Raw genomic sequence first — 27,901 nt, forward strand, 5'->3', positions numbered from 1 at the left:
ATCAAACTTCTATGAGTTTACAAGGTTTACCCCAGTGGATTTGTGTCTCCATCTATACAAATACGTAATGTCTAAGGAGTGATGATAATGTCTGGCTGTAATTCATTTCATTAACTCTTTGGGTGCAGAACTGCATACCTGTGTATAAAGTAGCTTTGATTTACTATAATAATGCTACATACTAGCTGCATCTATGTAAGCAACTTAAGTAATATTATCATGGCAATCTGTGCAATCTGTGCAAATGACAGAGGGGCTGCTGTAAGATCCCATAGACAGTCACTATTAAGTGGTCTGGTGGGGGTCTCTTTGGGCCTCTGTGTACTTAAAATGCCGGAGCCTATTTTTAATCCTAGTCTTGACCTAAATATTATTATACATGTGTGGGTATAGTTGACTGATTATGGTAAAAATTAATAATACAAATTAAAAACATTACATATTAAAAAAACACTTGGCTTAGCTGAGTTTTAAGAGTTCAGCTGTATATAGTGAATTTATATATCATAGTGAGGGGCTATTGTGAAGCTTCTCATCAAGTCAAAAGCCTGTTTATTCGTCAGAACTAATCCTGTTTTCTCTTGTTACGGAGATGCCAAAATGTATTTCCATGGATTTATTTTGACTTCCCTTCCCCTTTGCCCATGCAGCTGATTAATGACTAGCAGCAGGAATTTAAATGGTAAAAAACAATGGAAGTCTGTCCACTGTTGCAAAAATAACATTTCAAGAAAATGTTGTGTGAAAGTTTGATTTATTTCACTAGTATAGTGTGTTTTTGGCCCAGCTTGTATGCACTTAAGAGTAAAAAGAAACACACACTAGTTGTTTTAATCTCTTTGTGCTCAGTTTTGTCATATGAACTTTTTGCTTACATTCTGTGGCTGACCACATGTTTTAGGTGTTTATGAGCAATTGCTTTAGTATGTAATTAAGGTTCTAAGACTGTTGGCTTGCTACCCTGGAGTTATGAAGGGGTAGATCACTAAGCAAATAACATGATTTGGAATGAACTAAGAGTAATGATGAGCTAATCTGTCCCATTTCGCTTTGCCGAAAAATTCTCAAAACTGTGAAAAAATCCATGTCTGCTGAAAAATTTCTCTCATCACTAACTAAGAGCTATTCTGGTCCAGATGCTCATGGAAGTATAGCAAGGTGATTCTATCAATTATAAGACTAAACCCAACCCAACACTATAAGATCCGCTCGTTTGTTGAGGTTGCCAAATGAGCGGATCTTTTCACCGATATGCCCACCTAAGGTAGGTGATATTGAAGTAATCCAATCGTTTGGCCCAAGGCCTAAACAATCGAGTTACAACAACAGGAATAGAACCCATTGGAGCAAGGACCGCATCAAGGAGCTGATGCAGTCCCTGATCTGACAGGAAAATAAATCCTGCTTGATCGACATCAGCCCAATTTTTACCCAGATATCGGTCAGGGAGGCCCATGGGGGTCCCTGTTCACAAGCACATAAGCTGAGTCAGCAACTTAAATCTGTACATCTTAAATCTGTAGTGGGCAAGCTCAAGTTAAGGTGGTGATACATATAAAGATCTGCTCTTTTGGAAAGGTCTTTGGTGATTTGGTCACCCATGCGTCAGAGCCAACAATCACATCATATTATGGCAGGGTTGCCATCTGTCCAGTTTTGAACCAGACAGTTCAGTTTTTCCTAGGGCTTTCCCATTTAACTGTCCTAGTTTTGGTGGCATAAGTATAAAGGAAACAGACACCATGGTCGCTCAGATGCCCGGGGGGGGAATTGGAGGGAACTGACTATGGGGGCTGCTTCCTCTCTAACTGTGGAAATTCCCTTTCCATGGCTGCTTGAGCGGGGGGACAAGAGCCTGGTGGAGGGAAGGGCGAGGCAGGTTAGTCTTTTTTTTTTTATTTTTTCTTGCGGCGGGGGCAGTGGTGCCCTGTAGTTAGCCATAAACCTGATACCCGGGGAATTTTAGCACATGGCACAGTCGAACTCGTTCCCAGTGCACCATATCACTACTACCTTATGGCATAAGCCCATCCCTACATTATTATAATGTCATTGTTGCCCCTGATATCATAACTCCACTCTTTGTAACATCACCCTACCACCTTTTACATCACTTTCCATTTTTAGAAAACTGAAAAGTTGGCAGTTCTATACAGCATGCTTACAAAGACCCTTTGGATGAGGACTATATCAATGTGCCAATGCAGTTCTTGTCCAGAGTGACTTTTAAACCAACTTGATAGCTATCTGGCTGAAATTAATTAACAAGCCACCCTAAAAATGGCCTGATAAGCTGTCGGGTCGCTCTGTAGGGGCCAAGTCAGCAGCATTTGTCGGCCTGTGTATGGCCACATTTACTTGGGTTTGCCATCATCTGAATTGCTAGTAAAGGCCAAACAAAATCAGCTAATCCACATACAAGGGTGCCATTCCAAAACAGGATTTGGTTTCCATCTAGTGGTCATTTTATAAATCTGCAGACATTGAGTGCAATTACATACACAGCATGGCTTTCAGTAGGATATTTAGGTCATTACATTGGTTCTCAGTCTGTCCTCAGCCCAACACCTATGGATGCCTAAAACTGCAGCCCAGGCAACATAATCATTGTCAACCTAATGTTCCATATAGATAAAGGAAAAATAAACACCTTTTTCCACAGTTGAATCTCCAATATACAATCTCTGATGATGTGGGTCAGCTTATATTCAGTAGTGCTTCTCTTTTTAGTAACACAATACAGTCTATTATTATATTATTCTATTATTAAAAGAATTGTGGTTGCAATTTATTCAGTAGAAAAGTGAAGAAAGTTTGGCAAAGGGAAAAATGGTGTGGAAAGATAAATTTTAATGAGATTGTATGTCCATCAGTTTGCTGTCTGAAACCTTGTTGCGTATATTACCTACTCATAATGATACAACATAAATTGTTACCAAAATAATCTGCCTTTTCCTGATTACAGGGTGCAACTGTAACAATCATGCTGATAAGTGCCACTTTGACCCGGCTGTGTATGAAGCCAGTGGCAGAGTGAGTGGGGGTGTGTGTGACAATTGCAGAGATGGAACCACAGGAAGGAACTGCGAGAGGTGCCGGTCAGACTATTACAGGAATCCCAACAAAGACATGAGCCACAGAGATGCCTGTATCTGTGAGTCGCCTTATATTTGGGATTTTAATGCTAATGAACATGCATACAAAGGGCCCAGTTTGGGTATTTTCCTAGCGTTGGGTAGTAAATATGAGCCTCTCTGTACCATTCTACTTATGGTTAGTGAATTCCTGCTATTATGTTTGTGTTTTCAGGCAAGTATCATGTGGCATTTACCTATAGCAACCACAGCTTTCTCATGCGGGCAATGGAGGGCAATTGTACATCAGGCACAATGCAATTTTCATTTTAAATTGAAAAACAAGCAACGTAAGAAATTGAAAAATAATTCAATTACAAAACAAAAACAGATATTATATCTCAAAATCCATAAATAATGAACTTGAACTTTCTTCATAAATTAGATTATATATTTACAAGCATTTTACCTACTGTAACCAAAGTCTTTAAGATAAATATGATGGTAGGATACTACACATACAGTATATGCATATATATATATAACTATATTTACAACTCCTACTAACCCTATCATACAAAAGCCCACCAAAACCCTAAGGACAGAAAGACAGAGACGCAGGTTACTCACCTAAAACAATATGGGCCCAATCATAAAAATCCACTAAATTAAAATATCTATAGGGCATGAAAGAGAATAGCCACACACCACAGAGGCTATTAAAAAGTAGCTGGTAAGTAAAGGGTTTCAAGGAGACTGAAAACAAAACCTGCTCCATAAAGATTCAGCTCTTAAAATTACCTCCTTCCAAAGCTCACACAGTATGGTTCCCACCACTTCTAAACAGAAGATAACTTGTGCCTAGTGGGAACCTGACACCGTGCATTCCAAGTGTAAAAGCAGACAACAGAACTAACTAGAAAAAATGTGCTCAAATCAAAGCCCCAGTGATGCCTGAATGCCCCGTAGGCCCACTCCTTGCAATTTAAGCCAAAGAGGTAGGGAATGCCCAAGGCATTAGAGACTTTCTTAACTTTCTTATATACTTCAATGTCAAAGGGACAATGAAGCAGGAAATGTTCCATGGTTTTCACCTTTTCAGAGCATTCTTCCCATGGACAGTCAGTCAGACAGGCACAATGTCACATGTGCCATTGCCCTACATTCTGCATTAAAAATAGCATTCAGAGAAATAGGCATAGAAGTAGAGGGTGCACCAAATAATTTTTGAATTTGTCCGAATACTGAAAAAACGCAAAAAATTTGGACAAATTATAAACCAAGTCCAAACCTGACTGAACTCTTGCAGTTTCTTCTCAATTTCCAGCCAGCATATTTACAGAAAAACGTGATCTTATATTTTGAAATGGTACCTCCCATTGATTTTTGCAGAAGCTTGCCAAGCTTTGCCTGCTGAAAGTCCATATCCAAAAACTAAATTAGTCCATTAATAAACATCATTTGTAATGGCCCAGATGTTAGCCTACCATCAGTCTTCTTTATTCAAATATTGCACAAACTTGGCTTTTGTAACTTGCTCCTCTTTGGAGTAATAATGTGTTTGGTGACATTGTAACTTTGTAACACATAATGCAACACATGTGCAACATGATTCCACAAAATAGAATTCTTGTGAATCCAGTGCAAATCATGACTTCCTTTGGACTTGCAGGAAAGTTCTGAATGTATGGTTAGAGAATGCTAATGCGTAACTAATTTTGCAGCATGTGACTGTGACCCAGAGGGGAGTATTGATGGCGGGAGCTGTGACGATCTGACTGGGCGCTGTAACTGTAAAGAAAATGTTGGTGGGGAACGATGTGACCAGTGCAAGCCAGGATACTACCTCCTGAGTGCTTCCAACCCTCAGGGCTGCACCAGTGAGTATTATAGGGAAATCATTATATTAAGCACAAACAAAAGCGTCACAACATTTTTCAGTGGAGCACCTTTTGGGCACATCATTCAGCAAAAATATCTTAATATAATTTAATATAATTGTTACATTTATTTTAGTCATTGTCCTTAATATAAAGTTGTGCTGCACTCTTGATTAGCAAACTCAGATCTGTCAATATACCAGGTATTGTTTGGAGACACTGACCTACTGTGGCAGTTCTGATTTCCCAGTTTCTAACTACTGCTGTGTCCATTAGATTCCAGATTATTGACCCAAAAGTCCAAAAGGATTTAAAAAATAATAAAAAGCCATAATAAAAAGCCAATAGGACACATATGCAACTTGGTTCCGGCCAAGCCACTAGGGGGCAATCTAGGACTTTTTCTTTATATTCTGATTGTGTTTATTGGGTTATCTGTTTATTCTTGTGTATATGTTTAAACATATGGTGCACAATCCAATTAGTTAATATAAAACTCTTGTTTTACTCATTATTTTTTATTTCAAATGGTTTGGATATGGCAGCCCTACCTTAACTAGTAGATCAGGGGTCCTCAAACTTTTTAAACATGAGGCCAGTTCATGGTCCCTCAGACTGTTCGGGGGGCTGGACTGTAGTCCTCAAACTACGCCCCCACCCCCTGCATCCTCAAACTACGGCCGGCTCCCTGCTGCATCCTCCAGGGGCCGTAGTTTGAGGATCCCTTTTAAAATACATTTTTGTGGAGCAGCTTATGGAGGTATTAGATAATCTGTGTGCTTCTTCTGTGGATTTTTATTTTTACCATCTACCTATGTACCACTTAAATTGTAAGTGTCCACGTGTCCTTATAACTAATATTTTTTGCCTCTATTCCTCTTGCAGTTTGGCTCTGTTTTGTTTATTCTGTCACAGTACAATGACACATTAAATCATTGGGTATTTCACATTTACAATAAATTTAAGTATGCTACATATTAGTGTTTACCCTATTAATGATTATTACATAAGGCTTATAGCATTCACTTTGACCAACTATAAATTCATTTTGGTTGGCTCTAGCTGAACCCTCTGTTTCTTCTTTCTACAGAATGTACCTGTAATCCACAGGGGATGGAGAGAGACCAGCCATGTGACAGTGAAACTGGTCAGTGCAAGTGTCTCCCAAATGTCTTAGGACAGCGTTGTGACCAGTGTGCTACAAATCATTGGAATTTGGCCAGCGGGCGAGGCTGTGAGAGGTGTGGGTGTCACCCTAGGAACTCTTACAGCCTCCAGTGTAACCAGGTAGGCAAAGGGATTTTAGGAGAACAATTTGATACCTGAGTATTCGTGAGTGAGGAGCATCTGCTTAAACAGCATTTGCTATAAACAGTCGATACCGTCAGCTTATAAATCCCTCATTAAAGAATGCTCTTTAAGCCTTTCATGGTGTTAGTCATACCATTTACCATTTGTGTTTCTGTGCAGGCTACTGGGCAGTGTCTGTGCCGTGAAGGATTTGGGGGGAGGTTCTGTACAGAGTGCCCTGACAGGATGTATGGCAGCCTACAGACAGGATGCAGAGGTATGTATGTGTGTCTTCTTTGTGCAACCATGTGGCAAACACAAAGGTTCATAAACCATCAAATATTCAAAATAGATATAACAGAAAGAAAAGATTTCTTGCCCACTCTGTACTCCAAAACAGTAGCTGCCCAGTTGTTAGGCACTAGTCCTATTGTAAAATGAATGGACATTAGAAGATATTGAGTAGTTCTACAATACTTTTCTAAATGAATCCTAAAAGCACTGTGTTTGAGTTTAGACCAGTGACACTCATACCTTATAATGGTACAGCAGGAAGGCTCAGTGGTTGGCACCAATACTTTGGGGCACTATGGTACAGAGTTCAGCCCTGACCTATGCACTATATGCAAAGTAGGGAAGCGCCAACTACAGATATTGGTTCAGGGTTTAGCCTAATCCTAGCACTCTTAGTAGTGTTTGGATTTGGTAACATTCCAAATATTCAGCTGAATCAAATTTGAACACTAAAAGTTATGTGATTGTAAATATCTCGACAACTGATCACAATAATTTTTGTTCACAGGTAATTTGATTTTATTTTTCTCATACATTATTATTAAACTTAGGGTTGTATTTAGTTAACCTCTTTGGTAATTGGTAAAATAAGAAAAATTATGGATTTGGCACATAGTAATTGTATGTTTTCTCTGTGCTTGTGTAGGTTTTCTCTGGGTACTCTGATGTTGTGCCACAGGGCAAAAACTTACAGACAAGTCAATTGGCTCCTGAGTAAACTGACAGTTAAATACTGTAGAACACATGCTATCTGACTACAGGAAATCAATAATCAAATCAAGACTGTTTGAAACATTTAAAAACTATTGTTGGCATTGACTTTGTCTCTCTTTATTTAGCATGTAACTGTGACTTCCAAGGCACACTTGAGCAAGGCTGTGACAAAGCAAATGGCAGGTGTCTGTGCCGGCCAGGAATTACTGGAGTTCGTTGTGATTCATGCCAGCGTGGGTACTCTGACCCCTTCCCTACATGCAGAGCCTGTCACCAATGTTTCCACTTCTATGACCATGAAATAAATGCTTTGAGGTCTCATACGCAATCATTGCTTAACATGACCACTGGTCAAGGGCAAGACTCTGACCTGGGGCTGGGACCACGCATGGCAGCAGTTGAAGCTGCACTTCAGCGCGTTCAGAGGATTTCCACTGGAACCCCCATTCCAGATAATGAGCTGTCCCGTGCAGAAAGCAAGCTTTCCAGGATGAGGTAAGGTGTCTTTCCTGCTCACATTCCTCATGATTTTTCATAGAGTTTTTCTTTGCCTTGTGTTTTCCTCTTTGTAATTTCTGTACCATGGAAGGGAGTAAGTCTTACAACTTAACTCTTTTTTGTGCCCTGGTACAGAGGTGATGCACAGCAACTGAATACCAACCTCCCAGAGCCTGAGAGCTTTGCACCTCTTTCAAACAATATACATTCACTTCGGGGTCAGTTTAACAGAATAAATTTACTTTACCAGAGCAAAAAGGAGCAACATAGCAGTTCCATCAGCAATGATGCCTCAGGTAGAGTGGAGACCTCTGTTACTTGACATGAACTTTTTATGCTTTAAACATATTTACCTGCATTACATTGTAAGCAACTACAGTACACATAAAATGAGGCTCACAATGTGTTTATATTCTAGGTATATTCATGGCTGTTAACAGTGCCTACCAGTCATCATTGGAGTCTGCTAAGAGCATTGCTGCAGCAGAAGGTGTTTTGTCTCAGTCCAAGGACAGCAGGAGAGTGGCACTGGGGCTAGAAGGAAAATCCACAGAATTATTGGCTGACCTTGAGACACTCAAGGAAGAACTTTCCTACCCAAACCTCACTCCAACCATCAACAGGGTAAGCTGTAATTTACTTTTCTATTTCTAAATGAGTGTTAAATTGCAAAATGCATGTTATTTTCTTACCCACTCACACCCGAGCCTTCCCCAAAATTCAGATGTAATAGTACCATGTGCTGCAACTTGAGCTCTGGAGGTAACACCTCCTTAAGTTCTACTTTGAGTCTATTTGCTTTGTAATTTGCACCATGCACCTTATGTAGCACAATGCATTTAACCTGTATTTTACCATGAGGCACAAGTATAGTGAAGCGTGTATTGATGCAGGTAAATGTGAATGGTGATTAATACACAAAGCACACAATTTTGCTCTTGCATTTGTAGACTTCAAATTACCACTGTACAATAAAAAAAGGCTGCTATTCTACATTCATACTGTGATTGTACTTTTATAGATCTGTGAAGGTGTGCGAATAGATCCCTGCACCCCTGAAGAGTGTCCTGGACCTGTATGTCAAAGAAACAATAACTCTCTGTGTAAGGTGGGGTCTCTTTGTCGTGGGGCTTTCCCTTTATCCAGTAATGCCTTGAGGAACACAGAGAAAACTTCTCAAGATCTTCAGGACATTAACAACAAGCTGCAGAAAAATGCATTGATGGTAAACCAACTAACCTAGCATTGTACCTTTAGGGCAATTTCGCGCATAGGGTTGTTGTTGGTGCTACCTTAAGCCAATTACTTGCTATTCACAGGGATTTTCCTCTTGCAGCAACGTATTTCCCAAAACTGTGTACCTTTTGCACCAGTGGGGGTAGACTGCTCCACTTCCCATTCCAGCCAAACATTGCATAAAGTGGTATATATATATATATATATATATATATATATGTATATGTATATTCATATATATGTATATATATGTATATAATCTCAGAATATAACAAAGCAATGTGAAATCATGTATCCTATGGCAATTTATCCTAGGCAAAAAAAAATATTTTTTTGAGGTTATAATTCTATTGTTATTCTATTACTAATCCTTCTAATCAGGTCCTCTCCTATTTATATTCATCTCTTATTCTGCCTGGTTTCTAGGGTAATTTGGACCCTAGCAACTACATGTAGATAGCGGCAGAAATTCCAAAATGAAAAGCTGCAAAAAATAAAACACTTACAAAAGTTAAAAAAAACACACACACAAAAATAAAAAGCACAAAGACCATTTGCAAAAAATCTCAGATTATTACTGTCTGTTTCATACTAAAAGTTCATTTGAACTGCCCCTTTAATTTGTAATGGTTGACAGAATGCAGTAACCGGATACACATAAGGTAATCATTTAAATAATGGCATAATGAAAGGCATTGGAGACACTTATATAAAGCCACCCATTTTTTTGAATATTTCACAGATTCAGGATGCAGAGAAAACTGCCAGTCAGATTCAGGATAATGCCAAGCAACTGACAGAACAGGTTAGCAGAGCCAGAAGTCGCATGGAGGAGGATATGGGACACTCACGGCAGTTCATACAGCAAGTCAGAGATTTCCTGACAGGTAATAAATGGGATTATTAACTCTCTTATTTTTTATACACATTATATACAGCAAATAATCTCATAAAACTATTTTATTGGTTATAATTATATTTATTACTATTGTTAAATGTACAGTAGTCAGCGCACTTAAATCTCACTTAAATCATTTAAAAAGAAATTAATTTTTAAAGAGCCAGATTATTCACACAGACCACTATATTTAAAAGTTCACCAGTTTAATATCTTCTTTTATTTTTCAAAATGTAGGTTTCTAGAGTTTATAGTGTTTTCTAGTTCTTCTTTTTCCAGCTATTCATACTTTAGCGATACGTTTTTCAGCAATAACCAATATATCAGTTCCAACTGAAAAAAGAAAATAATACATTTTGTGAAGGTGGCCTGCCCCCCTATTTTAGGCCTTTTAGACTCTTTATGAAACTATTTTTATCATTAGTGTCCTCTCTTCTCTCTCAGTCCATTGTGGAACCGTCCCGGCCATCCTTGCATGTGGTACTATGTTCATTATACCTTGCTGTTTTCTGCCTTTGCTGTGAATGGGTCACTTTGCTACTAGTCAGCACTGGTGCATTTGTGGATTGGATCACATGCTCCCAGCACGATAAGCAGACAGTTTTCTCTGTCTATAATGGTCTGAATTTAGCTTAGTTACAAGAGAGGAACTTTTAAATACTTGTGGAATGTCTTTTTTTTTATCCATTTAACAGTAAGCACAACAGCTTTGAATACAGTAAATTAATAACATTTGTGGCTGCTGGAGCATCTAAACTATAGGGCTCATTTATCAAAATTGGGTCAAGCTACAAATGCAGAAATGGGTCAATGCAAAAAATGTATGTGTTTTTATTAACTGTCCCTATTACTGGGAGCCTGGCTTAGAGGTGCAACACTTATTGCTCTGTAAAAGGAGTGAAAAGAATTGGGCATCACTCTGTATGTGGTGCTGCTTGATTTTATCAGTGTTTGCACAAGGCACATAGGTGCCACAACAGCATCAAATAAATGGCTGGAGGATGCAAATTGTTTAGGAGGGAGCAAGGCAAAGTACATGGTGCCTTACAGCAATGAGCACTGGCTTAAAAAAAAATAAGGCTAATAACAAGTGATTAATTCATGAGCACATGAATCCTTTGTCTGATATGACATGGAGACTGTTTTGCTTTTACAGTCAGATGAATCACTGTGAATATTCTAGACTAGTTTGATAATCACAGGAACCATAAATCGGCACAGGTGCCATGTGCACCACAGTCAGGTGTTACCTGTATAGAGCATTAGCAGAAAGCATGGTTACACACTAAGCTGGGCTCCTGAGTTTTAGCAATGTCAGCATATCTGTTAATAATAGAAGAGCCTTGGAAGGATTACTGTGGAAAACCCCATATCTAGTGAATGGAAAGATGACAAATAGAGCTAGTTATTTCTATTTTTTGTGCTTTAGGGATCAAAACGGACACATTGAACTGAACCCTTTTCTCCTCTGCTAGAAGTGTACTAGGCATAGAAAGTACGAATGAAGCTTGGAATCTAGAAGTGCAGAAGGCCTTTTGAGGGTCCACATTCAGTGCAGATATGGGATCTGTTATCCAAAAAACATTAAATTACGAGAAGACCATCTCCCATAGATTCCATTTTAATGAAATAATTCCCATTTTTAAAAATTATTTCCTTTTTCTCTGTAATAATAAAACAGTACCTTGTACTTGATCCCAACTAAGATATAATTAATCCTTATTGGAGATAAAACAATCCTGTTAAGTTCAATTAATGTTTAAATGATTTATTAGTTAGACTTAAGGTATGGAAATCCAAATTACGCAAAGGCCCCTTATCCGGAAAACCCCAGGTCTAGAACATTCTAGATAACAGGTCTCATACCTCTATATTTAGGTTGTAAAACAAGGGATCTTTTAAAGCTTTTGCATGTGCCATAAAATAAATTTGGTGTGGGGCCAAGTAAGATCTAGTTATATAGATTTTATACCAAATCTTATAAACAGGATTGGCTATAGAGAAGAAGCAATGTGCTAGGAAAGATGGCAGAAAGAATTAGAAGTCAGAGAAGGTGGCTTTGTATATAGTGTCTCAGGCTGCTTCAGATTATAAATACAAGGGCCAGTAGTTATGTTAGCTGTGTTAAATGGGAATCTGGAAAAGAAATAAACATATTCTATTATCTGCATTTTTCATAATTAGGGTCTATTTAGTTTGTAAAAGAAAATATAACTCATAAAGAGAAGGCCATATTCATTCAAATATCAATGATGTTTATTCAGATCTGTTCACCTCACAAAAAGGTGGTGGTGAGTTTGGCAGACACATCAGAAGTGTGAGAAGGCTATAATAAGTATTATGTCAAATCATGTAAGCCTCAGACAAGCTGAAGGTGAATAGACAGCTTTATTCATTGTGCGTCACACACATCCTCCCCCAAGTGTATCCTGTGACCCTACAGAGCATTAGCCTGAAGGTGAATAAAGACAGATTAGCCTTCCAAAACTGGTGTATAAATGCAACAACTATACCAGAATGTCATTCCTATTAAAAAAAAAAGGCATCACTGCATTGTAGGAGTCACAACTTAAGGATAAAATAAAATGTATTTAAAGGTGTTTATTATAAAGGGTTTATGATATAATAATATTATTTAGGCTTTAAAGGTAATAGAACATTACATGTATGGGATTGATTATACAGAAAACTGTTATCCAGAATAACTACAAATCCTCCAGTGCAATTTATTGCTAAATAAACATTTCTTTTTTAATGACTCTTACTTTTACATTGGAAGCTATATAACCCAGAATAAATCCATGTTAATGGTAAAGCAGTAATAGTGAGAGAATGAGTTTCTAATGTATAATATCATATAGAATAATATTAATATAGCACTATTAATCCAAAATAACAGAAAAGAAGCCCTTATCTGATATCTAAATGTACACCCCATATTACTGCTTAATTGTGAGCCTTTCTGCTATTTATCTCTTTGCTGCCATGAATTTACAATTCATACAATCATTTGTATCATAAGGTGAATTGTTTTAATTTTTCTCAGAGCCTTCAACTGACCCAGCTACGATCCAAGAAGTCAGCGAGTATATTTTGTCTCTCAAGCTACCTACAGATGCCTCCTCCATTCTGAGGAAGATGAATGAGATTCGCTCTATAGCAGGCAAGCTCCCGAATATCGACAGCGTGCTATCCCAGACAAAAGATGATATAGCCAAAGCCAAGAAACTTCAGAGTGAGGCTGAGCTTGCCAGGTGGGTAATTATTCCATCATCTCAATTTGCTTGTTCTGCCAACCAGCTCATGTTTAAGAATTTCAATCTACGTAAGTATAATACAGCTAAATGACCCTTTGAAGCTGACAAAAATGGGAAGCTGTGCTCACAACTAAATCTTAAACTGTTAGGCGAGGCTGCAATGAGGTAATGTGGCCACACAATTCATACAGACAAATATATCCTCTGCAGTCACTCATCATTAATATATATATATGACGTTAAGATATTTTGTGCACTAAGCTAACAAGAAATCCCCTCCCCAGGGATTGTTAGTCCATATATTGCAATATACTGGCTAACTATGTCAAAGTCATCCCTGGTCTGGCCAGTCCTGCACTCACTTTCATCTGATTCATTAAGAATTTTACCACTTTATTTACACAGGGTTTTTACCTGCAGGTTGTTTGTTTTCTACATGATGGAGCTTGCCACTGCTCCTGTATAAACTATAGAAAACTTGCCTTTGAAGCTGACAACTTTATCTGATGACATTAAACATGCCCAATGTACTAAACTAAGATTTCTTGTACTGCCTCTAGTAGGAGTCTCAGACTAAGTGGCCCATTGCTCTCTTATTCAGGAGAAACAGCAGTGTATGCATTCATATGCAACATCAGAATCACAGAGGGTGCTCTGCTCTACCTCTGATGGATATATTGGATTAGCAAACCTAAAAAAATTGAGAGTTTGCTGAACTTTTTCTGTTTGCCAAAAAAATGTGGTAATTACTTAAAAGCTGCTAAAAAGAAACATCCATGTTATAAATTCTGGGTGTAGTAACCATATCATGCATGATAAATGTTCTTATAGCACAAATCTGTTCAGTGAACCAATGTAACATTTAATTAATGTCTGTATGTGCATAGGAACAAAGCCAAAGATGTGGAAGATGGGGTGGATGGGGTTATCATGAATCTTAGTCAAGCAAAGACAGCACTTCAGGAAGCTGAGGACAAGATCCGCGGTTCTAGTTCATCTTTACAACAGATCCAGAACCGCATGCATGAGGTGAGACAAGTAATCTTGAGTATTCTCTTAGAAAATAAAGCCAGCGTTCTTGTGCTGTCACTACAGCCAGTTATTACATGTGTTTTGGTATATTCCTTACTCCCCTGCTGTTTAATGTTTGTTAGTCCAGCCCACTAGCTTGTTCCCTCCCATGCTGTTCCTTAGTTTCTGATCCAGTTTCAGTCAGTTTGGATAGAGCTGCAAAATTACCAGTTCTTACCTATAGAACCTGTTGATTGTTTGGACATTCTGAACCCCAGAATCTTTGTATTGTGCAATATTCCTGGATTAAAGAACCACCTAATTATTAAGCAGTGTTTTATTGAGTAAACTCTCTGCCATCAGCATATATCAGCAAAGTTACGCCGTCCATGCGAGCAAAGGCCTCAGGAAGGGTATCTTCTGCATAAATCATGTGGGTGACAGAATAGTAAGAACTGAGTACCATCCAGCAAGATCCATAATCCAATCTCTGCAGTCGGATTATAATCTCTGGAGAAACTTGTGAGCTCATCTACAATCTACTCTGAGGTAACTAAAACATCCCTCAAGCCATGTGCCTGCTACACTACAAACTGTAAGTACAGCAGAACCTTCCAGAGAACTGTATTGTGTAGTGAAGAATCAGCATTTACAGGATTGCGCAGTGTGTATCTGCTATCAAGTTTATTATCTCCAGCAGCCTTGTGTGTGCAATGTGAGCAATTAGTTGATCTGCTAGCAAAGTGTATTACTGTGATATCTGGGTGCATAGTGAAGATCATTACTGTCTGCAATCTGGTGTATCCCAGGATTTTTCAAGTGTGTGTTGAACTGTACCAACATTAAGAACAGCACTGTCTGAGATCCAGCATCACACATAGAGCATAGAGTGTGTTTACCAATATCTGACTCTGCAATCAACTTAACTGTTTAGCTGCCAGGACTATAGCCTGCATTGAACTGCTGCATAGCATCTTGCTAATAAACTGAGTAATTTGTCAGAAATGGATCCCTCATCAGAAAGAGAGGAACCTATACCTGTTACTGCTGAAGAAGCTGACATACTAGAACCAGAACAGACCGCTAAACGCAGAATTAAACCATCTGTTAAACGCATAGAAACGTATGAGGCACAAAAGGATGAAATTAATGATGGTCTGTCTGACTTATGGAATAAAACAGATCACTGCATAACCATTGCTGATGAGGCAGGCAATACTAGACTGCAACTTACTGATGCACTAATAAGACTAAAGACTGCTTATTATAACTATAAAAGACTTGCAGAGAAATATTCTTCCTTCTTGTCCAATGCTCGTATGGAAGAAGCATTACAAGAGCTGAATGCTTTTACTATCATTGACCAACAGAGACAAATTACTTTCCTGCAAGCAACATCCAGGATGGAGACCAGAATTGCACAGTTACAGGATAATGCATCCAAGGCCTCCACTTCCTCTAGAAGGTCTAAAGGACTATCTAGATCACTGCATTCCGTTTCACAGAAATCGTCGCTAAGCAGCCAGATAATAAGGGCCAGAGCAGAAGCTGAGGCAGCCAAGGTCCAAGCTCAATGCATCAAAAGGGAAGCAGCGCTCAAGGCACAGCTAGAAGTCCTCCAGAAGGAAAGAGAGGAAGCAGCAGCCATCGCAAAACTAAATGTTCTAGAGAAAGCCTTTGAAGAAGAAGAGCCGGAAGTGTATCGTCCTTGTCTGACAACCCCAGCAGACCCAGTAATGAGAACTTTACAGTTTGTCTTAGACCAAGAAGTCAGAAAAACGACTTTCCCTACAATTGAAGACGCTGCATACAGTTCTCCAGTGCACCGAACTGAAAATCCTGTGTTTTGCTCTAGAGAAGCTCAAACAGCTGAATTAACAAACCCGCACACCTGCCAAACCAAGGAATCTAGTGAACCAGCTTATGCTACAGGACACACCCTTAGAGATGAAGGGGAAACAAAACTTACCCCTGGATTCTCCACGAGGCAGCCTTCATCTTCTCCAAAACCAAAATCTTTGTCTGGTCTAAACCCATCTGCAACACCTTTTCCCCCTCCACACCAGTTGTGTGTGCTTGCTACAGCTCCTAAGGTTGAAGTACCAGAAGTAACAGCCGATATAAAAACAGAAAGAACTGATATGTCAGAATTCGCCAAATACATGATTCGACGCGAGCTCCTCAACACTGGACTCACAGAATTCGACGATCGTCCAGAGCACTATAGAAGTTGGAGAGCCACGTTCAGGGCAGCAATAAAGAACCTGGACATCGAACCTATGGGAGAACTTGATTTGTTAATCAAATGGCTTGGTCTGAAATCATCAGAGCAAGCTCGATTGCTCAAGTCTGTTAACATTGAGGCACCAGCCAGGGGACTTATTCAGGTGTGGGAAAGACTAGAGCGAGACTATGGCAGTCCCGAAGTCATCGAACGTACGTTGCTCAATAGATTCTACAACTTTCCAAGCTTTTCCAGCAAAGATAACCGCAAGCTCCAAGAGCTAAGTGACTTTCTCCTTGAATTGGAAACAGCAAAATTAGACCCACATCTTCCAGGTCTCTGCTGCCTGGACACTGCTTACGGATTGTATCCAATCACAGAAAAACTGCCTCAATATCTTAAAGATAAATGGAATATGGCAGGCGCAGAGTACAAGTCACTTCATCAAGTTCTCTTTCCTCCCTTTTCCTTTTTCTGTGGATTCATCAGGAAAATGGCTAGAGTCAAAAATGACCCAAGTTTCCTACCTCCAGATCAAAGCCATTCTACTAAAGAACCTGCTACGTGGGATATAGCAAGACGACGCAAGGATCTCAGGAAAACCGTCTCAGTCAGGAAGACCGGGTTTTCCTCCAGTAAGCCAATAGCCACTCCAGAACTAAGGAAAGGGAAACCTACTGATCTTGATCCTAATCTATCCTGCCCTATCCACAACAAACCACATCCACTAAGAAAGTGTCGTGTGTTCAGAGAAAAGCCCTTTGAAGAGCGAAAGACATTCTTGAAAGATCATAACATTTGCTATAGGTGTTGTGCGTCCAGCAAGCATTTTGCCAAGGACTGTAAAGCCGTCATTAAGTGTTCTGAATGTAACAGTGACAAACATGTGACAGCCAACCATTCAAGGCCCTCAAGGCAGGCTCCTTCCAATGGTGACTCCCACAATCCCTCACTGAATTACGGCGGGGAGAGTGCAGAGGAACAGACTAATCCTGTGTCCACCAAGTGTACTGAAGTCTGTGGCAAGGAATTGTGCGGAAGATCTTGCGCTAAGATATGTCTGGTCAAGGTCGCTCCCGTTGGGCATCCAGAAAAGGCTGTAAAAATGTACGTTATCTTAGATGACCAGAGTAACAAGTCACTAGCAAGTCCCAAGTTCTTCAAGCGCTTCAACATCCAAAGTGAAGCTCATCCCTACACCTTACGCACATGTGCTGGTCAAATGAGTGTATCAGGGAGAACAGCTTGTGGATTTCAGATAGCATCTATTGACAATGATGACTACAAACCTCTCCCCGTGCTTATTGAATGTGCTCAACTGCCAAACAACAGGGAAGAGATCCCCACTCCAAATGCTGCACGTCATCAACCACATCTTAAGGGCATAGCAGACAAGATACCTCCCTTAGATGAGAGTGCTGAAATTCTAATTCTCTTGGGGAGAGATATACCAAGAGTTCACAAGGTGCAAGACCAAACCAGTGGACCAAGTGATGCCCCTTATGCCCAGAAGCTTGAGTTGGGCTGGGTTCTAATTGGTGAAGTTTGCTTAGACAGGGTTAGAAAACCCTATAAAGTGAATACCTGCAAAACAGACCTGATGGAGGACAGAGGTGAGCTCTTTGGGAAATCGTGCTCATGTCATTATCAGATAAGGCCTAAACCCAACACGAACCTACAGATCATATGTGGATCAGAAGAGGACATTTGTTACAAGTCCCTATCTCCTAACTTCGGTGGTGCAATCTTTCATACTACCTGCAATGACAATAAAATAGCTCCTTCCATAGAAGACAAAGAATTCATCAAAATTATGGACAAGGAGTTTGTTAAGGATGATTCCAATAGTTGGACCGCTCCTCTGCCTTTCCGCAGTCCAAGAGTCGTCCTTCCAAACAACAGTGCTCAAGCCAAGTCTAGGTTTGATTCACTCAAAAGGACATTAGGTAACAAACCTATTATGAGAGAACACTTCGTCGCATTCATGAAGAAGATCCTAGACAACAACCATGCAGAACCAGCTCCCCCTTTGAAGACAGGAGAGGAGTGTTGGTATCTCCCATCCTTTGGAGTCTATCACCCACGCAAACCAGATCAGATCAGAGTCGTCTTTGATTCAAGCGCACAGTTTAAAGGCCTCTCTCTAAACAATGTACTGCTTACAGGCCCAAATCTGACTAACAGTCTCATAGGAGTGTTAGTTCGGTTCAGGAAGGAACGTGTTGCATTTATGGCTGATGTTCAGCAGATGTTCCACTGCTTCCTCGTCCGAGAAGACCACAGGAACTACCTTCGGTTTCTTTGGCATCGCAACAATGATCTTGATGAGGATGTGATTGAATATCGAATGAGAGTTCACGTCTTCGGAAACAGCCCATCTCCTGCAGTGGCTACCTATGGCCTGAGAAGGACAGCCAAGGAGGGTGAGACAGAATTTGGTCATGATGTTCGACAGTTCATAGAGAGAGACTTTTATGTCGATGACTGCCTCAAGTCTTTGTCAACACCAAAGGAAGCTATCAACTTGTTGAAAAGAACCCAGCACCTTTTATCTAGTGCCAACTTAAGACTGCACAAGATCGTATCCAATAATAGTGAATTGATGAAAGCCTTCGATCCCAAGGATCACGCATCAGATTTGAAGGATCTAGACTTAACTAAGGACCTACTGCCCACCCAAAGAAGCCTTGGTCTCCATTGGGATGTAAATCAAGACACCTTCACATTTCAGGTCTCTACAGAGGAAAGGCCATTCACAAGACGAGGAGTGCTATCAACCGTAAACAGTCTGTATGACCCATTGGGCTTTGTGGCGCCAATCACTGTTCAAGGGAAGCTTATACTTAGACAACTTACAGAAGATCGCGTGGATTGGGATGTTACACTGCCTGCGGACTTACAACCCAAGTGGGAAAATGGAAGCTTTCCTTAAAGGCATTAGAGCAGCTTCAGATTCCACGCAACTATCTTTCTTGCTCCCTTAGCCTTACTAAACAAAGAGAAATTCACATCTTCTGTGATGCTTCCAACGAAGCTGTAGCTGCAGTTGCCTACCTCAAGGCATCTGACTCCTCTGGACAGCCAAGAGTTGGTTTTGTGTTGGGAAGAACTAAACTGGCTCCAAAGGTCAAACAAACCATTCCAAGACTTGAACTATGCGGAGCTGTCTTAGCAATAGAAATCGCAGACTTCTTACAAAGTGAAATAGACATTGATGTCAATAGTATCAAGCTTTACACTGACAGCAAGGTCGTTTTAGGCTATATATTTAACACTACTAGAAGATTTTACGTGTACGTAACCAACAGAGTAGAACGCATAAGAAAGTCCAGCAAACCGGAACAATGGAATTATGTTCCCACTGACCTGAATCCAGCAGATATTGCTACCAGACCGGTATCAGCATCCAAACTTGCAGACACCTGTTGGTTCTCTGGACCAGAATTTCTCCGTTCACAGGTCCCTCCATCATTTGACGTGGACATGATGTTGGAGACTACAGAGCTTATCAACAATGAAGTTTGTCAAGAAACCACTGTACTTATATCTCAAATACAGTCAAACACTCATCTTGGAACTAAGAGGTTTGAACGTTTTTCCATGTGGAAGAAACTCACTCATGCCATTGCATTGTTAATTCATGTCGTTCAAAGCTTCAGGAAACTGAACCAAACTACAACGTGTCATAAATGGCATATATGTGACAAGTCGCATGGGTCGTCAGAAGTTGAACAGGCTGAACTGTTTATAATACGCTGTGTTCAAGAGGAAACCTTTTCCAGAGAGCTCAAGTGTTTAAAAGAAAAGGGTCAAGTTTCCAGCAAAAACTTGCTCCTCAGACTACATCCTATCAAAGACGACAGTAGTATGTTGAGGGTTGGTGGTCGCTTAGACAGATCGACATTGTTGGGAAAGGAGCAAAATCCTTTGATCTTACCAGGCAAACATTATGTGACTACCTTACTTATCCAACACTATCACAGTAAGGTCAGACATCAAGGAAGACACTATACTGAAGGTGCTCTCAGAGAGGCAGGACTATGGATTATCGGTGCTCGTAGAGCAATAGCAGCCATTCTTCACAGATGTGTCAAGTGTAAAAAACTTAGAGGAAAACAACAACAGCAACTTATGGCAAGTTTGCCTATGGACAGGCTAAGTATGGAACCACCATTTACTTATGTTGGGTGTGACATGTTTGGACCTTGGACAGTTGTAACAAGGAAGACCCGAGGTGGCCAAGCTAACAATAAACGGTGGGCCGCAATATTCACTTGCCTAAGTATACGTGCTGTACATATTGAAGTGGTTGAATCTATGGACACATCAAGCTTCATTAATGCCTTAAGAAGATTTCTTTCTATAAGAGGTCCTGTGAAACTCCTCAGATCAGACTGCGGCACCAACTTTGTGGGAGCCTGTAGAGAGCTACAAATTGAAGTGAATCAAGTGGAAGAGCCCTCAGTCAACAGTCAATGCGAATGGAGGTTCAATCCACCTCACTCTTCACACATGGGTGGGGCTTGGGAACGGATGATTGGCATGGCTAGGAGGATCCTGGATTCCATTCTACTGGACTTTGGCTCCGGCCGGCTGACCCATGAAACTTTGACTACGTTCCTTGCAGAAGTGACTTCCATCATTAACTCTAGGCCTTTAGTACCTGTTTCATCTGATCCAGACTTTCCAGTCATCCTCACACCAGCCACCTTACTTACACAGAAAACTGGACTGATTCCTACTCCTCCAGAGGACTTTAATCATCGAGACCTTTACAAATCCCAGTGGCGACGTGTACAACTTCTCGCAAATTGTTTCTGGGGAAGGTGGAGGAAGAATATGTATGTTTATTACAAGGACGCCGCAAATGGCAGGAACAGAAACCCAATCTACAAGAAGGTGATCTAGTTTTGTTAAAAGATCAGCAGACTAACCGTATTGGATGGCCTATGGCTGTGATCACCAAAGCTGTTCAGAGCGAAGATGGAAGGGTTCGAAAAGTAGAAGTGAAGACTACCAGAGATGGAGTTGTGAAGACCTTCTTCAGGCCAGTAACAGAGACTGTCTTACTCTTGCCCCTAGAACATCTCCGATGACTTCAATGACAGAAACCAAGCTGATGTGGACACTTGAAGGGATTTTTGAAGAGATTAAGTTTAATGTTTATTTTGTGTCTTTTCTCATTTTGTCTTTCAGGTCCCAAGGACAAGTCATCTTTAATATGGACATTATTTTGTTGTTGCATAATATGCAATTATAATTATATAGTGGTATCTACAGATACCAGACGGGGAGTGTGCTGTCACTACAGCCAGTTATTACATGTGTTTTGGTATATTCCTTACTCCCCTGCTGTTTAATGTTTGTTAGTCCAGCCCACTAGCTTGTTCCCTCCCATGCTGTTCCTTAGTTTCTGATCCAGTTTCAGTCAGTTTGGATAGAGCTGCAAAATTACCAGTTCTTACCTATAGAACCTGTTGATTGTTTGGACATTCTGAACCCCAGAATCTTTGTATTGTGCAATATTCCTGGATTAAAGAACCACCTAATTATTAAGCAGTGTTTTATTGAGTAAACTCTCTGCCATCAGCATATATCAGCAAAGTTACGCCGTCCATGCGAGCAAAGGCCTCAGGAAGGGTATCTTCTGCATAAATCGTGTTGGTGACAGAATAGTTCTCATATATCCTTGATTTAGAGATGATTGTGCTCCCAGTTAAATTAAAATGCCCACAGGGGATGTAAATTACCAATATGTGTCTCTATTGATTAAACTGCAGAATCCACAGGCCTATGCTAATTATACATGTTGCACAGTAATTAACATATCTCAGTACCATAAGGGTTTGAGAGTAGTGATGTAGCGAACATCGCCAAAAATGTTCGCGGACCCGTTCGCGGACTTTCGGCAAAACTCGCGAATATTCGCGAACTTTGCGAACCCCATAGACTTCAATGGGAAGGCGAACTTTAAAACCTAGAAAAGCCATTTCTGGCCAGAAAACTGATTTTAAAGTTGTTTAAAGGGTGCCACGACCTGGACAGTGGCATGCAGGAGGGGGATCAAGCAAAAATTTCTCTGAAAAATACTTTGTAAAAAAACCGCCAAAAAAAAAAACCGCCAAAAAATAATGCCAAAAAAACGCCAAAAAAAAAAACGGCAAAAAATAACGAAAGAAAAAAAAAACGCCAAAAAAAAACGCGGCGAACCCAAAATGGCGAACATCGCCAAAAGTTCGCAAATTTGCGGACTTGCGAACACGCGATGTTCGCGCGAATTATTTCGCCGGCGAACAGTTCGCTACATCTCTATTTGAGAGTGAAATATTAAAAGCCGAGCATTAGAAATCCATAGCACAATGCTTCCAATTAGTATCCACCCACCTCAAAGCCAAGCCTCCCCCACATGGACACTGTTTCATGCTGCACAACCTGGTGCCTTAATAATGCAGGAAATGCAAATTTTGTATGAGAGTGCCCTCTCCTAGCTCTTCCGCTGCCAACATACTCCCTCGACTGCTCAAAAGCGTGACTATTTTTCTTGAATCTGAATTTTATATGTTCCATATATGCACATTGGCAGAGGGGCCCCAACTTTTTTAGTTCCTTAATTACTGAGAAATTAGTATCTTTAAGTACATGTAGGTATGTTTCTAAATTATTTTCCTCCCCCTTCCTTATTTCCATTATTCCCATTATTTCCCTTATTTCCATCATTCACCATTTGATAAATATACTTATAAAAATTCCAATTTTATGTATTAAGCTCTAAACTCACAATTTGTCTAAAACCATTTTAGTGTGTACATATGCAATATTATTTCTCATCTGTCTTGGATTTGGTCTACAAATTGAGTTGTACAGTCATGTAGATGCCCCATATACTGCCTATAATTAAAAGGATTGGTCTTCATACAGATTGAGGAGGTTTTAAGCCCTGCTGAGAGAGGACTGACAGACATGCATGATCAGATTCAGCAGTTCACAGCACAAGTGGAAAAACTGCGTGAAAAAACTGTGGAGAACCAACGTTTGGCAAGTGAAGCCCACCAGGCTGCCCAGGGAGCTAATGGGAAAGCTCTTGAAGCACAACAGGTATTCATTTACTTTCTTCTACAATATGTCTTGTACAGTGGTTATACAGTATCCTTATGCACTTAAATGCATTTTCAGTATCTAGAAGAAAGCATGTAGAAGAAAGCATGCAAGATGAGAAGATTTTAGGATAGTTTGTAGTTGTAGGGCATCTGTTTCCAGGTGATAACATATCTGCAAAGGATGGCTGTACCATGGAGTACCACCTTTTATATATACTTTTTATTTTCTGCAGGGCCTAGACGCCATGAAAACGAAATATGCTCTGCTAAAGAGCCGCTTAGGTCAGTCCTCCAATCTGGGAGCACAAGGAGAGAAAATAGCCAATATCAAGATGGAAGCAGATCGCCTCATCCAGGAGTCTATACAAATGATGAATAAAATGAAAGGTAAAAGTAGTTCTACTGCATTGTTCTGTTTTACATGATATATCATTGGCACTGTTCCAGTATACATATATCCAGCAGCTCTAGATTTAGTATAACGTTGTTCTTATGGCTTAGTTGCACAGAAAAAATCATGGTGATGATGTTTTAGAAAATGCTGGTGGACGAAAAAACTGACTTTTGACATCAAAGGTCTCATTTATGCAAAAACAGGTGCAAAAGCACAATTCTAGTTGGGTCCAGGATGTCCTTCCTGAGTAAGTAATTTGTGATTCACACGGAATGAGCATAGGTATGCCAAAATCGGCCAACTTTCCTTTGTCAATACAGGGAACTAGCAGCTTGTACAACCGCATTATGTACATTTCCAAGGGCTGCTGGTGGGACCTCAAATTTCCCAAATGTACAAACTGAGAATATCAGGAAAATTGGGCTCTTTGTGAACTATTTTGTGTATGGCTTCAGATCCCCAAATTTTTATCCCTCAATTTTTAGGCTTTCTGTTATACTGGTCAGGAAATGTATGAAGGTGAAACAGTTTCAGCAAAGGATATTATAAGAATATGGGCATTCGTTAGGCCAATCCACAAATCCACAGCACTAGACCTTTAAAATGTAATTGGTTATTGGCTATTATATCTAGCTGGAGCTGTACTACATAATTCTAAAATGTAATAATTTGTACAGCTGAAACAAAATAAGCAGGTTAAGGTTATGCTAATTTTTTTTTTTGGGGGGGGGTGCATTTTGTGCATCTCTTATAATAAGAGCCTCCAGGCACATACACAATGCTGTGAGTCCCTGAGCATGAAGCCTGTTCATTGGGCATTTCTATCTAATAAACATGCATAACGTAAATGCATGCAGATGCTAATTTAATACATAAGTACAAATCTAAAATTTGGTTAAATTTAAAAAAAAAAATACTTTGAACACATAGAATCCCTTAAAAATTACTTGAAATCTCATTAACATATAATTACCATTATAATATTTTCTTTTAACATGCATTAGTGAACTATACTCAGCCCTAGTGTTTTTTTGGCCCTTTGGTTGGTTATTAGATTGTAAGCTCCAATAGGGCAATGATTGATATGAGTGTTTAAATAATAAGAATGAATAGATCTGCCAGAACAGTTTAACATAAATACCGCTGATAATACACTTTTGATAGCATCAGCTGGCCTGTGACCCACGGCTCTTTCTAAGGACCTTTATTTCTTTCCTTTAGTAATTGAAACTGAGCTGCAAGAAGGAAGGGAAACGCTACTGATGAAATTCTCCCAACTGGAGGGTTTGGAAGAAGAGGCCAAGCTCATCCGAGATAATATCAGTGAAAGGGCCCTCTTCTACGCAACCTGCAAATAAAGCAGCATCACTGCCTGCATGACTATGATATGTGACTAGCATGACAACTAGCGAGTACTTTTCCATCATCCTGTTGCTATTTTGTGTCCTTTAGAAGAGCTACATCCTCACTGCTACCAACTGCACTGCTAAGTGGAAACTGATAGAAATGAGATATTGATGCCATTTCCGGACTCAGATTGTAACTAATGAAGCTAATCCTATAGGTTTTTAATAGTAAGGAGCAGCAGGGTGGCTCAGTGTGTAACGCTTTTTCCCTGCAGTACTGGGGCCCCAAGTTCAATCCCAGCCTGGGCACTGCAAGGAGTTTGAATGTTCTCCCCATGTCTGCGTGGGTTCCCTCCCACACTCCAAAAACATACAGGTACTTACTTGGCTTCTGACTAAATTGACCATAGTGTGTGAATGCAATAGGGCCCATAGATTGGAAGCTCCTCTGGGGCAGGGATAGATGAATTATCTTTGGGAAAGGAAACAAATAGAAGCATTTGGTACTTGCTATAATTATAAAAACAAAACTTAAAAAAAAAAAAAAATTAGGTGTGATCAACAGATGCTGATCTGCACATATTCCTGTATGAATCCAGTGATCTATTGAGGGCCCAGTACTTATATAGGGTTGGTCAAGGAGCAAAGTGCAGTGTTGCTCATCATTCTGGAGGTACAAGAAAGAGCACCAGGGAACACAAGACTCTCCTTAACATAAAGCTTGCTCAGGGCAGGAGCTATGGGGCAGGCTCCCTTGCAACTGTAAGTGCTGTACTTAGCTTATTATGCTGGTTTAGGGAAACAACCTGCACCTGAGCCCTGTGCAATTGGTATGTATATTGCATACTAATTGGGACAATACTGGAGTAGCTGGAATACATAGCCAGGATTATGCATTACACATTCAGCATTAGTGCACTGAGTAACAAGGTTGAAGCTGTCAGCAGTAAAAAAAAATATTATAGTCCATGGCTGGAAAGGTTACAGTATCCCATATAACCCTGATGTGTACTTTAGCATAATATGATTATAATAAAATATATATTTATTGTATGGCTTATCCAGTTTAGTTAAAGGTGCTCATTCGACTTGTGGAAAACTGATACCAAAGGTAATTTGTGACTTTAAATGGACTTTTATTGTGATGCTGAGTCAAACCTTCCAGCAAGAAAGCTGTCTGGTTCAAAACTGCCTGTCTTGGTTTTATAGTTTGGATGTCCCAGGCAAACATTTGTCTGTTTGACACAGAGTTTTGGCCAATTTCTGCTCTTTGGGTCACAGCCCCTACCCCGATGTAATAACTCTGCCCAAATGTCATCTCCCTACCCCATGTATCCTCCACACTGCCCCAACATGTCATCTGCCCTGCCACCCTGACGTCATGAGTGCAGACCTGCACAGAGGTAAATATGGCAACCCTAGGCTCTACTAACAAATATTCTGCTACATTCTACAAACTGGAGATCATTTACTGTCATTAGGCAGACTTTCATTAGTGCAGTAACCTAGTTGATATATGTATCAAATTTCCTTTGAACTTCCTGGAGCTGTCTTGACAAAGCTAATTGCTGATTGGCTATCATGGGTGTCTGTCCAGGTACAACTTTGCTCTGTGTTTCTACAACTGTGAGGCATACTTGCAACTCTGGCGAGGCTCGTATGTGGCAGTGTCTGCTGCCATTTAGTCATATTCAGTGTACTTAGATATTGCATTCAGTTACTGTGCTTATAATAAGCATGTGAAGATGATGATGATGGTGAAAAAGCACAATTAAAAGCACAGCAACAAGGCTTTCTTTTTCTAACATGTGTTAATCTGATTGATGCAGAGAGTAACTGCACTGGTGCCATTTAAGATCACTATTATTAAATGATGACTGCCCGACATTTCCTCCAGCAAGAAAAGCCCAATAAATCACTTCAGTATTACTATTCTATTGGTCATAGTGCATTTGGATCTCTAAGGATTTTCTCTTATTAACCCTCCCACAGTCTATTGGTTGTTAATGTCAGGCTCACACATATTGGACTTTACTGGCACGCTCCATTTATAGTAGAAATGTTACCTTACTCTCTACAATACAGTATACTCACCTGGATTGCCACCTAATAATTGCTACTATATACAAGGTAGGCCGAAACATCAGCCTCCAAATAGAGTATTCTTTATCACCTAAAAGCCCTGTGATGTGCGGATCTCCATTACATTCTGAATACCTTATTTTCCGGACTGCACCCAGACCATCAGAAAGGGGAATTAAACGTGAGTGCCTACTACCATTGACTGTATATATATATATATATATATATATATATATATATATAAAAGTCCACACGACAGCACCACACTCCGAAAGCTGCTGCAATGTAGCTGCCCCTGTGCACGGAATACCAAATAGATACCAAATCAAACACAACCAGCACCAAGGGTCTTGTGGTTCAAACAAATATTAGTGTATTATAATTGCATGTACAACCGACGTTTCGGTCCCTTTTGGGACCTTTTTTTTTCTGGACTGCACCCAGACCATCAGAAAGGGGAATTAAATGTGAGTGCCTACTACCATTGACTGTATATATATATATATATATATATAAAATACTAGGTGCTAGGAAGCTGCACACCATAAGCACTGATGATACCTGGGTGCCTGTGCAAAAGATAATTATACAGGCATGAAGTGACGG

At 40.0% G+C, this 27,901-nt stretch overlaps 1 protein-coding gene across 2 annotated transcripts in view; it reads left to right on the forward strand.

Annotated features, from left to right (window-relative positions):
- Positions 1 to 27,145, forward strand: part of lamb3 (laminin subunit beta 3) — a 57,621-nt gene extending 30,476 nt beyond the window's left edge. For both annotated transcript variants that reach the window (XM_012971195.3, XM_031896778.1), the window contains 14 exons: positions 2,966 to 3,154; positions 4,799 to 4,954; positions 6,045 to 6,241; positions 6,425 to 6,521; positions 7,378 to 7,747; positions 7,886 to 8,046; positions 8,169 to 8,374; positions 8,772 to 8,975; positions 9,729 to 9,873; positions 12,931 to 13,138; positions 14,029 to 14,170; positions 23,295 to 23,471; positions 23,707 to 23,860; positions 25,089 to 27,145. In XM_012971195.3, coding sequence (XP_012826649.2) covers positions 2,966 to 3,154; positions 4,799 to 4,954; positions 6,045 to 6,241; positions 6,425 to 6,521; positions 7,378 to 7,747; positions 7,886 to 8,046; positions 8,169 to 8,374; positions 8,772 to 8,975; positions 9,729 to 9,873; positions 12,931 to 13,138; positions 14,029 to 14,170; positions 23,295 to 23,471; positions 23,707 to 23,860; positions 25,089 to 25,225 — 2,543 coding nt within the window. In that variant the 3' untranslated portion in view covers positions 25,226 to 27,145. The remainder of the gene's footprint in view (positions 1 to 2,965; positions 3,155 to 4,798; positions 4,955 to 6,044; positions 6,242 to 6,424; positions 6,522 to 7,377; positions 7,748 to 7,885; positions 8,047 to 8,168; positions 8,375 to 8,771; positions 8,976 to 9,728; positions 9,874 to 12,930; positions 13,139 to 14,028; positions 14,171 to 23,294; positions 23,472 to 23,706; positions 23,861 to 25,088) is intronic.
- Positions 27,146 to 27,901: the final 756 nt, after the last annotated feature.

Source organism: Xenopus tropicalis, chromosome 2, assembly GCF_000004195.4.
Source record: "Xenopus tropicalis strain Nigerian chromosome 2, UCB_Xtro_10.0, whole genome shotgun sequence".
In the NCBI taxonomy this organism is placed as follows: Eukaryota; Metazoa; Chordata; class Amphibia; order Anura; family Pipidae; genus Xenopus; species Xenopus tropicalis.